This window comes from Mus caroli, chromosome 4 (assembly GCF_900094665.2).
Source record: "Mus caroli chromosome 4, CAROLI_EIJ_v1.1, whole genome shotgun sequence".
In the NCBI taxonomy this organism is placed as follows: Eukaryota; Metazoa; Chordata; class Mammalia; order Rodentia; family Muridae; genus Mus; species Mus caroli.
The window spans coordinates 119,356,493-119,368,924 of NC_034573.1; the positions used below are offsets into that span (position 1 = coordinate 119,356,493).

A 12,432-nucleotide genomic window follows, 5' to 3' on the forward strand; every position below is an offset into this window, starting at 1 on the left:
AGAACAGGAGAATCTAGTGTGGGTGATCCAACAGTAACCCCAGTCTCCATCATCTGACCCCCCACACTATTTGCCATAAAGAAATAAAGTATGCAGTAGAAAAATATACAACCTTAATTCAACAGACTTTTATTGAGCTCCTGGTGTGTGCTAGGCACCAGGGCAGAACACACAGAGACATGAGATTGGATGGCAGCCCACAAGGAGGGCCTGCCTTCCTGGAGGCCCTCTGAAAGGCAGTGGTAGACAGAGACACTCATCAATCCCAGGCCTTCTCCTCTCTATGGCTTCAGGAAATGGAACAGTATAGGAAGAGACATCTTAGGAGGTATTCAAGGCTTAGACTCACATGCTCCACAGGTATAAGACACATGTGTAGAACCCATATACCTACAGATGTGTGTACAAGACAGAAACTGCATTAAGTGTGGCACACACACAGGTTTCATGTACAGAGTCAGAGTCCATGGGTGCACAGGCCACACAGATATGCCACAAGAATTCCATCTGCCCTAGCCAGGGCACAGTGGTTGGGAGGATCTTGGGACCAAAAGGCCTGTCAAGGCTGGGGCTGGTACTGGCCCTCTGTGGCTGTGAAGAAGTCATCCAGAACGCTCCGAAGGTAGTCAAACGTGGGCCGGTCCTCTGGGCGCTCCTTCCAGCACAGCATCATGAGGTGGTACAGCTCTTCCGGACAGTTGTCCGGTCGCACCATTCGGTAGCCTCTCTCCAGGTTCTGAATGACTTCAGGGTTGGTCATTCCTGGAACGTTGATGGAAGAAAAAACATCAAGACTTTAATCTTTGGAAACTCAAAAGCAAGGCTGATGCTAAACTGACTCCAGTTCTCTTTCTTTCCTATCTATTTTATCTATCTATCTATCTATCTATCTTCTTTCTCTCTTTCTTTCTTTTTTTTTTTGTTTCTTGTTTTTTGTTTTTCAAGACAGGGTTTCTCTCTATATCCCTGGCTGTCCTGGAACTCTGTAAATCAAGCTGGTCTCAAACTCAGATTCATGTGTTTCTGGGATTAAAGGTGTGTGCCACCATTTTCAGCTTAAAATTTTATTTCTGTAAGTGTGTTTTCCATGTACACATATCGCATGTGTGCAGTGCTCAAGGAGGCCAGAAGAGGGCACTAAATTCTCTGGAACTGGAATTACAGACAGCTGTAATCTGCTTTATGGGTGCTGAGACCTGAACCCAGGTCCTCTGGAAGAGCAGCCAGTGCTCTTAGCTACTAAGTCATCTCTCCAGTCTCCCCATCCCCCTCAGACAACAATTTTTAAGTATGGGATCTCAGCCAGGCCACCCTGCCTTTAATCTCAATACTCAGGAGGCAGAGGCAATCAGATCTCTGGGAGTTCAAGGACATCCTGGTCTACAAAGTGAGTTCCAAGAGAGCCAAGGACTATACAGAGAAACCCTGTCTCCAAAAAATCAAAAATAGATGAATGAATGAATGAATGAATGAATGCAGGTTTTCTTCTTCTACCCTTCCAGGAATACCGGGGATTGAACTTGGGTCATCAGGCTTACTCAGCAAGTCACCCAAGCTTGGGTCACCTGAAAATGTCTCGGGAGTCTTTGGTTGTTTTTGTTTTCAGTAATGGAATGCTGACCAACACAGGTAAGGTTCAGAATATGGAACTACCAATCCAACCTGATGCTAGTCTTCATTAAGGTAAGGCACACTAGCATTTCCTGCTGAATGAATGTCAGGCCCACGACTATAGTGCCGACACACTCAATAACATACATGCCAGCCGCAGGACCTTGACTGGGTCACCTCCTCGGCTTCCTCTTCTGGCATAGAGTGAATCACCGAGTTTTAACGAGGACTAAAAGAATCATATATAAGAGGTGCCTGACTAGGGGGTGTTCTTTTATAAGGTGTACCTGGGGTTGTTCGTATTTGATGGCAATGATGGGGTAGTCAGGGCTCAGGATGGGATGAGAGCCCACAGCCAGGGCAGTGTTGAGGTATCTCTAGCTTTTGGGCCTAGGAGATGAATACTGGGCTGTGAGATAGAACAAGCCCAGAGCTGGGAACTCTTCTAGCCTCTAACTGTGAGATTCAAAGTGCCTTTACATCAAATTTAAAGTGCCTATTGCCTTGGGCCTGTGGGAAGTTTCTGCCAATCTGACCTCTGAACTCTATAACCTCCTACTCTTTTCTGTGGCGTTTTCTTCCCACAGAGGTTATCAAATTCCTTCTAGAAAAATCCCACCCCCAGGCTTAGAGCATGGCTCAGGGGCAGCGCACTTACCTTGCATGCACAGGACCTGGGTTTGATCCCCAGGTACATAGGCACATGCTATGTAATACAAGCACCTCCCAGTGAGGCAGAAGCAGGAGTATTGGGAGCTCAGGGGACATCTTCAGATTCATAGAGTGTTAGAGGTTAGCTTAGGCTACGTAAGACATTGTCTCCAAAAAAAAAAAACCTAATGGCTAAAAAACAGACATTCAATAAAATCCTACCTATCATGGTTGAACACGGGGTAAGGACCTTTCCTAGAAGGAGGGATCTACATGGCTTCTCTCTTTAGCTGTGACATCTCAGTAGGAAAGATCAGTGCTTACTAAGCAGCTCGGTCAAAGTGTTTCACAAAGTCTCTTGTTCTACGTGTGGGGAAACTGAAGCTCAGAGGGCAACATGACATTCCCAGAGTAATGACTAGTAATGACTTAGTGTGGCCTAAGCACTATTCTGATCTCCTATGAAGAAACTGGAGGTCAGGCAGTGGTGGCACACTTTTAGTCCCAGCATTTTGGAGGCAGAGACAAAATGGATCTCTGAGTTTTAAGGCCAGCCTGGTCTACATGGTGAGTTCCTGGATAGCCAGGGCCAAACAGAGAAACCTTGTCTCAAACACACACACACACACACACACACACACACAGAGAGAGAGAGAGAGAGAGAGAGAGAGAGAGAGGAAGGTTGTACCTCCTGTCCACTTCTGACATACTAGGTAGCCTCTGCTATAACCAAGCAAGGAAGAACTGGAATTTTGGGAAGTGGGCACTCAGAGGCAGAGATGGAATGAAGCATCTAACAGAAGATTTCGGAGTCACAAGCCCAAATGGATGGGAGAGAGGTAACTCGAGGTTTCAGAGTCTGAGCCTGGGTAGAGGTGAGCAGGAAGGTATGGTTTGGCTCCCCTTCCTTGAAGATTTAGAGTTGCTTGTCTTAAGGAAAGCTCACCTGGGTAAGGGATTCGACCGTGGGTGACAATCTCTGTAAGCAGGATCCCAAAGGACCACACGTCTGACTTGATGGTGAAGGTCCCATAGTTAATGGCTTCTGGTGCTGTCCACTTAATGGGAAATTTGGCCCCTAGAGAGAAGCAAAGTTAGTCCGCCTGTGTGTGCTTGCTCTCCTGCTGGCCATGAACCTCCTCTCTATCCCACACCTACCCTCCCGGGCCGTGTACTCATTGTCCTCAATGAGGCGCGCCAGGCCAAAGTCTGCAATCTTGCAGCTCAGAGTGTCAGACACCAGGATGTTGGCGGCGCGCAGGTCCCGATGGATGTAATTCTGCTCTTCGATGAACGCCATGCCCTCTGCAATCTGCAGGCCAGGAATAGGTCACCAGTTCTTACCCCACTGATCTGCAGCCATACCCAGCCCTTTGCCTGGCTCCTTACCTGGGCTGCCATGTCCAAAAGTTTGTTGACATTCAACTTGATGCCCGAGGGAGTCTTGAGAAAATCTACTAGGCTCCCTATGAGCAAAAGCAAGAGTTGTTGACTTAAATTGCCCAGGAGGAAGCCTGTAGACCCTTCCAGATCCACCTAGGATCTGGAAGCAGTGCCTGACCATGGCAAGGAAGAATGAGGACTGAGAAAAAAGAGTGTGAGCTTGGGGGTGGAAGGGGGGGATGCTGTGAGCAAGGGGAGAGAATGCTTGTGCAAGGTGGGGATGCTATGCACAAGAGGGGGATGCTGTGCATAAGGGGGGATGCTGTGCACAAGGGGGGGGATGATGCTTGTGCAAGGTGGGGATGCTGTGCACAAGGGGGAGATGCTGTGCACAAGAGGGGGATGCTGTGCACAAGGAGGGATGCTGTGCACAAGGAGGGATGCTGTGCATAAGGGGGGATGCTGTGCACAAGGAGGAGATGCTCAGCATATGGGATGGCCTTTTCCAGAGGGCTAGGTTGGGATATGAGCAGAGGATCCAGAGGCTTCTTGCCTCTAGTTAAGACAGAGCCCCATCTCCACAGCAGCCAAAGCTGACATGCTTCATGCCTGTGTCTTCTTCCCATAGACCTGTCTTTCTCTATCACAGACTATTGTTGGATTCTCCACACAGATAGCTAGACTCTTCCTTCAAAGTCTCTTTGCTTCATTTCTTGTCTTCTACAAGTTTCTCCTTTCCTTTTCCTGTCCAGCTGGACCACTCTTCTACACTGTTCCTACCAGCTGTCATGAATTCCTTCAGCTAATTAGCAGAGCAACTGTGACACACAATTTTAATCCCAGCACTTTGGAGGCAGAGGTAGGCAGATCTTGGAGTTCGGGACCAGGAGAGTCAGAGCTACACAGAGAAACCCTATCTCAAAACAAAAACAAAAAACCCACAAAAAACAATAACAACAAAAAGAGGCCAGGGAGTGGTGATGCACAGCTTTAATCCCTAGGGAGGCAGGAGGTGGGAGGCAGAGATGGAGGGATCTCTGTGAGTTCAAAGACAGCCTGGTCTACAGAGTGAGTTCTAGAGCAGAGAAGACTATACAGAGAAACCTTGTGTTAAAAAAAAAAAAAAATGCCTGGTGGTGGTGGCACATGCCTTTAATCCCTGTGCTAGGGAGGCAGGGGACACAGAGAAACCCTGTCTTGAAAAGCCGAGCCAAAAAAAGAAAGAAAGACGGAAGAAAGAAAGAGAGAGAGAGAGAGAGAGAGAGAGAGAGAGAGAGAGAGAGAGAGAGGAAAATACCTTCGCTGTCTACACTCCTGGGGTATTTGGGAAAATCCCTAGGTCACAAACTGCTTTTCTCAGTGTCCATTATCAAAATCAGGTTTCGGCTGGTTATGATGGCAAACACCTCTGATCCTAGCACTCAGGAGGCAGAGGTGGGTGGATTTCTGACTTCAGGGCCAGCCTGGTCTACAGAGTGAGTTCCAGGACAGCCAGGGCTACACGAAGAAACCCTGTCTCGAAAAGAAAAAAAGAAACTACCAAAAAGAAAGCCTATTTGCCCTTTCCAGGTATCATTAACCAATGAATGGGTTGTTTCCCTTCCTGGAAGATTTGCACTCCAAACAATCTAACCCGCATAAAAGCAAGGCTGGACAGGAACTGCTCTTCCATCCCCATAGCAACCATGTAGAGATGCAGCTCTTCCACTAGTGCCACTATGCTTTAATTACATGAATTTATTCATAGGGGGCAGCACATGCATGAGCCATTACACACGTATGGAGACCAGAGGACAAGAGCCAGCTCTTTCCCTCCCTCCTGTGGATTCCAGGCATTGAACTCCTGCTCATCAGGCTTGTCAGCAAGCACCTTTACCTGCTGAGCCATCTTGCTGGCCCTAAACCCACTATTTTACAGATGAAAAAGAACTATTTGGAGCAGAAAGCTGTGATGGGATCAGCCCAAAGCTATACAATTATAAAGCCTCAACTCTATCCAGGCAGTCAGACTCTTGGATCCTTAACAAACATGCTAGAAAGATAGCTCAGCGTTTTAGGGCACTGGCTGCTCTTCCAGAGGACCCGCGTTTGATCCCTAGTAGCTCACAGCTGTAACTCCAGGGTATCCCACACGCCTTTCTGATCTCTTCAGGCACCATACACCATTTCTTCGGTCAAGCATTCTGAAACCCAGGTGCGCATTGGAAGAAAGGGACAGAAACTGCAGATCAGGGACTCAGATGGAACGTTCTTCCAAAGTTTAGGGACCCAGAAAAGAGTCTTTAGAAGGTCAGAGTTGTAAAAGCACCTTCCTTCCCTGGGTCCAAAGGGTAGTGGGACCACAATAGCGCCCTCAAGCGGCTAGACATAGCAGGGCACCCACCGTTCTCCATGTATTCCGTGATGATGTAGATGGGTTCCTGGGTGACCACTGCATAAAGCCGGACTAGCCGCGGGTGCTGCAGCTGCTTCATGAGGTTAGCCTCAGCCAGGAAGGCGTCGGGGGACATGCTCCCTTGCTTCAGACTCTTCACCGCCACCTTCGTGTGCCCGTTGTAGTACCCTGATGGGGTACGGGTGGAGAAGTTACAGAGGTCAAGATCCTGACGAACTAGGCAGCCATCCTGAATAGGCCAGTGTGAGAGGAAGCTCACATTCCCTCTCCTCTTTCCAATCAGTCCCGAGGGCCACACTCACCCATCCACACTTCCCCGAACTGGCCAGCTCCCAGCCGCTCCACCAACTTCAGTGTTTCCCTGGGAACTTCCCATTCGTCCTCCCACCATGGTTTCTGGGGCTTCTGGGTCTGGCAAGGACGGCTCAACTTTGTGCACAGCCCATCAGAGGCGTCTGCATGGACAAAGGAGAAGGGAAAGGCGGTCACTAGAGACCTTGGATGCTCCCTCCAGCCCCTACCCTCTCTCCACTTTCCTCGCAGGGGAAACAGACTGGCATGGGAGGGAAAACGTGGGTCATTCAACATTAGCCGGCAGGGTCTAGGGTCAGGTTCTATACCCCTCATCCACTGAAGGGGAATGATAGACGTTTGGAGGGTCCCTAAGAAGGACTGGGTGCGGGGGAGAGAGGCTGCTAGGATGGGCACAGGTGAACGCATGCCGCCGGAGCTCACTGGTGTAATGGCGGACTAGATCGTGCAGTCCGGGAAAAGTGATACGAGGGGAGATGTAGAAGCCACCGTTGTCTAGGTTACGGATCTTGTAATGTTTCACCACTTCTCCCTGGTTCTGGTCGAAGTCTCTGACCGACAGGGAAAAGGATCCTGAAGAAAGGTTGGAGATGGGAGGAGGGAAGAGAAGAGAAGTTGAAGAGGGAAAAGAAAATGTGGCGGATGGCCTTCCATAAATCAGGTGGTCACCGCCCCCGTTTCCTACAGCTCCCCGCCCCCTCCCCCTTCTCGCCCGGAGGCGCCCGCCCTCACTTCACAGCCACGCCCACACCGGGCTCCGCCCACCAAGCCCTCTCACCCGCAGTGCTTTCGCTTTCCCGGATCAGGAAGGATCCATGCGTGTTCCCGGGCGCCAAAAGCTGCCGCTCGGCGTCCTTACGGCTCAGATTCTTGAAGAACCAACTATATAAGACAGAAGCAAGACCGTCGACTGTTGATCGATTTTTTTTTTTTTTTTTTTGTGCGGCCCTAGCTGTCCTGGAACTCCCTCTGTACACCAGACTGGCCTTAAACTCAGAGATCTGCCTGCCCCTCCCTCCCGAATGCTGGGTTTAAAAGCCTGTGCCACCTTTGTCCAATTCTTCCTCCATCCCAGCCAAACATCCCCTACTCCCCGGACCGCGCCCTGTTCTGAGATCCTTGGATGTGACCCCCATTCCCACGGAGGTCTCCTGCTCACGGTTCAGGCTCCAGGCTGTTTGCTTTCGCCACGAAGTTGAAGGGAATGAAGCCTTCTTGGCCAGTCGTCAGGGACTGAGCCTTCCACCACTCACCGCTCCTGCACCACAGAGACCATCATCATGGTGTACATAGCCACTGGAGACCCCTCAGAGTCCCCAATTAAGCCAGATAATTACTCCCCTGGATCAAGCACCCTGGAGATTTATTTCTACCTCATTCCAAAACCCCTCAGCTGAGGCCAGAGCCTGTAAGGGGTGCAGGAGGGCTGAGGACACACACACACATACACACACACACACACACACCACACACCAGACAAGGTGGGTTAGAAGTATACTCACTGCTCCAGGATTCGGAGCTGTTCACCCTTCTCAAAGCCCAAGTCTCCATCATGGGAGGGCTCATAGCTGTGCAGGGCGATAACCAGGTTGTCTGTAAAGATAAGAAGAGTCAAGAAAAGCCAGCCTGGGGCTGACAGGAACAGTGGAATTCTAGAGGCACAGGATGCAGACAAGGTGGAGAGAAGATGAAGACAGTATGGACACGAACAACCAAACATCCCCAGGCCGTATCATGTTTCACAGGCTGCTGGATGAAGTCACCTTGCAGCGGGGAGGCTGGTGGGAGAGATCCCTCATAGGTGACCAGTGGGTCCCGCACTTCAGAGCCATTCCGGATGGGCAACTGCAGGGTAGGAAATGAGGCTAGGGTCAAAGAAAAAGACAGGATCTGACCCTAGCTCCCCTGCTCCCCTCTCCTCTACTCTTCTTTCCGTTTCTCCAGCCTGGTTGAACCTTGTCTCTGAATTCACCAACTATGTGTACATTAGGAAGGTCCCTTCCTCTAGCTGGGCCTCTTCTGTGATGTATGCTAGGAAAGATAGGAGTGCTGCTATTTTCCAGAGCCTTTAGTTATGGTCCACTTAGTTTTTTCTCCTGGATACATAACCTTCAACCCTATGCCATCCCTTCACCAATCTTATGTCCTCTGCCCCCATTCCTCCACCAAATCCTATCTTCCCCTGCCCCCATCCCTTCACCAACCCTTCACTAATCCCATCTTCCTCTTACCAAGGTCTTGCTGTCCAGCGGGACTATGGGATAGTGGCAGTTTTCACACACGTCAATGTTCTCCATCCAGTCATCTTCAGGATTTGAGCTGCAGACACAGCCCATGATCCCTGAAGGAATGTAGAGAGGCCTGAAGGAGCTGCCCCTAAGCCACTCGCCCCAACATCAGACATCCTAGAGCCCTGCTCTGGAAGTCACAAGAAGTACCTGAGATTGTCAGCTCAGAGGCCCCCATTGGCCGCAGACAGAAGCACTGAAAGGTGGGATTCAAGCTTCTGACTGGGTTCACTCTGAGCCCTCAAGCAACAAGCTCACAGGAGGCCCAGGCCCAAGGCTAGTCCCACCCTCCCACCTGGGATGGGCAAACCGCCACAGGCATCTTTGTTAGTCTAGTTACCCACTTCCTGCCTCCCCAGCTCTGCTAGCCTCCTCCTTTGGGGGGGACTACCTGGGAGACATCACACACACTTTGTCAAGTTCTGGGGGAAACCTAGAGTTTCATTCCAGCCTCCTCCACCAAGGAGGGTACCTGTCCCTCTTCATTACGACTCCCCTGCCTAGCCACCGAAGCTGAGAGGTTCCAGCTCCTTAGAGTCAACCCTCAGCCTCAGCCCAACCCCAGCACCCCTACCCCCACACTCAACCACAGTCTCCTTCAGAGGGTTTCTTCAAACATGCCTTTGCTTCTCAGCAGCAGAGAGAAACCTGTTGGCGCAGCCCGGGTGGCTGTGACTACTTCGGCTCACTTGCCTGGTTTAGCTGTGGAAACTTTTTGTCAAATGAAATCAAGCAGAACCTCATAGACACAGCCAGTGAAGTAGAGGTGCTCTAACCAGGTCAGAGCAAGGCTCCCTCTGAAGCCTCTGGAACTCCCGTGTGCCTCCTTCCTGAGCACTGGTCCTCAATTATCGGTTTGCCAAGCGAAGATTAACTTTTCTTTTCTTTTCTTTTCTTTTCTTTTCTTTTCTTTTCTTTTCTTTTCTTTTCTTTATTTTAGCTAAGGTCTTACTGCATAGTCTTGGCTGGCCTTGAGATCTGAAACTCACTTTGTAGACCAAGCTGGCCTTGAGACCTGAAATTCATTCTGTAGACCAGGCTGGCCTCAAGCTTGCAGAGATGTGCCTGTCTCTGAGTGTTAGGCTTAATAAAGGGGTTCTCGATCATGTTTTTGATGTCAAGAAGGCCTATTCCATCTCTCAGTTGTTTAATCTATTTTGCAACATACCACACACACACACACACACACACACACACACACACACACAGGGCTACCCCACACACACGGCTACACAGAGAAACCCTGTCTCGAAAAAAAAAACCAACCAAACAAACAAACAAAAAGAACACTGACTGCTCTTCCAGAGGTCCTGAGTTCAATTCCCAGCAACCACATGGTGGCTCATAACCATCTGTACCAGGGATCTGATGTCTTCTTCTAGTGTGTCTGAAGACAGTGACAGTGTACTCACATACATGAAATAAATAAAAATAAATCTTAAAAAAAAAAAAGAAGAAGAAGAAGCTGGGTGTGGTGGCACAGACCTTTAATCCCAGCACTTGGGAGGCAGAGGCAGGCGGATTTCTGAGTTCGAGGCCAGCCTGGTCTACAAAGTGAGTTCCAAGATGGCCAGGCCCACACAGAGAAACCCTGTCTCGAAAAAAAAACAAACCAACAAATAAACAAACATAAAAGAATTGAAACTGTGTGTCACCTGCTCAGACGCCTGCAACACCCATCACTGGGTGACCTGGAGACTAAGCACAGATTCTCCCACCTACAGAGGTCTAACCTCTGGTTTTGTTTGTTTGTTTATGTGTTTATTTTTCAGACAGGGTTTCCATGTATTGCCCAGGCTGGTCCAGCACTCTTGTGTTCAATTGACTTTCTGCTCAGCATCTTAGGTAGCTGGATGCACAGTGTCATACGTAGCTTTGACTTTCTATTTTAGACGATCAAAGCAAGCCCTGGGGAGGCCCACCTTGAGCCACACATTTGCAGTGGAACAAAACAAGACTTGCTAATTTATGTTGTGTCCAAGTGGATGTGAGAGCAGGGGAGACATCTGGTTAGCAAAATTCAGAAGACCCAGCTGAAGAATCTGAAGGTCTTATGCTCAAATATTAGCTGTATTCTAGACATAGTCGTGCAGGTAGGTCTGTGGTCCTGGCACTTGGGAGGTAGAGGCTGGATCAAAAGTTCAAGATCAATCCTCACTACACAGCGAGTTCGAGACCAGCCTGGATTCCATGACATCCTCTCTCAGAAACTCAATGGATCAAGAACGAAACCCCTGAAAACATAATACAGTAAGATAATGCTAGCGTGCCTGATTTTGTCCAAACCTTCTTGTCATCTGTCACTGAGATTGTCAACTCCTTTTCACCACCCTACATACGTTAGTTAGCTCAGTTTACGGGAGTTTGCAAAGTACCCTGCAGCTTTACCCACCCCTGCATGGGACTGTGAGAAAATGAGACTGGAGAGTAACCCTCTTCAGGCTCACAATCTGAGCTAGTCAGAGCATCTCATGGGTCCTGGGACTTTCAGTGTGCTTTCCTCTTGGGTATTCGACTTTAAACAATGTACTGATATGGGAGAAAAATACACATCCATGGAGAAATAAGCCAAATCAAGACACTTCTTCAGAACGGTGGTGGATGAAGCTCAGTGGATAGTGCTTTGCCAAGTACACTAAGCTTCAAATCTCCAGCACTGAATAGACTTGGACTTGGTGTGTGTTGCATGTGAGTAGTTCCAGCCCTGGAGTGGAGACAGGAGGATCAGGACTTCAAGATTAGTTGGGATACAAAGAGACCTTGCCTCAGAAACTTGGAGTGGGGAGGGGGAGACTCAAGAAACGAGTACACAAATCCCAGCACCCGGGAGGCAGAGGCAGGGGGATTTCTGAGTTTGAGGCCAGCCTGGAACTACAGAGTGAGTTCCAGGACAGCCAGGGCTACAGAGAAACCCTGTCTCAAAAAAAAAGAAAGAAAGAGAGAGAGAGAGAGAGAGAGAGAGAGAGAGAGAGAGAGAGAGAGAGAGAGGAATGAGTACACAAACACATTCACTCTTTCTTCAACCCATGACAGTGAGACCATAAGCCGACTTGTCATGGCTCCAATTGCTGTCTTATCAGCTCAGTTATCTTATGACCAGAAAGCAGCTGGCAGTGATAGGAACTCCCAGAGAAGAGTGGGGAGTGAGTGAGCATCCTGTTTGTGATTTACATGGGCCCGAGGAAAACACAGGTTGGTTAAGCTATAACCGAAGTACCCACAGAAGATGGTCTGTGTACTTAGAGCAGTAAGGTACCTTTTAGAACTGACATTTTTGGAAGCTGTGGGAAAAAGCAAGAGAGACTGGGTGTGATGATTTATGCCTTTAGTCTGAGCTCTCAGTACTGGAAGGCAGATGCAGGCAGATTTCTACTAGGTCTATGTTAGCCTGGTTTACATGTTGAGTTTCAGGCCAATGAGATATGCAGTGTGTCTCAAAGGAACAAAAAAATATGTTTCCATTCTAAAAATGGGTTTCCAAGTTAAAAAAAAAAAAAAAAAAAAAAAAAAAAAAAGAAAAGGAAAACAGAGAGATAAGTTTGGGGTTAAGGAGGGTGATTCAGGGGCTGGAGAGATGGCTCCTTGGTTAGGAACCCTTGCTGCCAAAAACGAGTAATAATAATAATAATAATAATAATAATAATAAAAGCCGGGCGTGGTGGCGCACGCCTTTAATCCCAGCACTCGGGAGGCAGAGGCAGTCGGATTTCTGAGTTCGAGGCCAGCCTGGTCTACAAAGTGAGTTCCAGGACAGCCAGGGCTACACAGAGAAACCCTGTCTCGAAAAACCAA

At 48.9% G+C, this 12,432-nt stretch overlaps 1 protein-coding gene across 1 annotated transcript in view; it reads right to left on the bottom strand.

Annotated features, from left to right (window-relative positions):
• Positions 1-106: 106 nt before the first annotated feature.
• Positions 107-12,432, bottom strand: part of Lck (LCK proto-oncogene, Src family tyrosine kinase) — a 23,555-nt gene continuing 11,229 nt past the window's right edge. Inside the window, exons 2-13 of the mRNA XM_021159293.2 lie at positions 8,584-8,693; positions 8,116-8,197; positions 7,855-7,945; positions 7,512-7,610; positions 7,131-7,234; positions 6,776-6,925; positions 6,343-6,495; positions 6,029-6,208; positions 3,652-3,728; positions 3,421-3,574; positions 3,209-3,340; positions 107-762 (exon numbers count right to left, since the gene is read on the bottom strand). Of these exons, the coding sequence (XP_021014952.1) occupies positions 560-762; positions 3,209-3,340; positions 3,421-3,574; positions 3,652-3,728; positions 6,029-6,208; positions 6,343-6,495; positions 6,776-6,925; positions 7,131-7,234; positions 7,512-7,610; positions 7,855-7,945; positions 8,116-8,197; positions 8,584-8,688 (1,530 nt within the window). The 5' untranslated portion in view covers positions 8,689-8,693 and the 3' untranslated portion in view covers positions 107-559. The remainder of the gene's footprint in view (positions 763-3,208; positions 3,341-3,420; positions 3,575-3,651; positions 3,729-6,028; positions 6,209-6,342; positions 6,496-6,775; positions 6,926-7,130; positions 7,235-7,511; positions 7,611-7,854; positions 7,946-8,115; positions 8,198-8,583; positions 8,694-12,432) is intronic.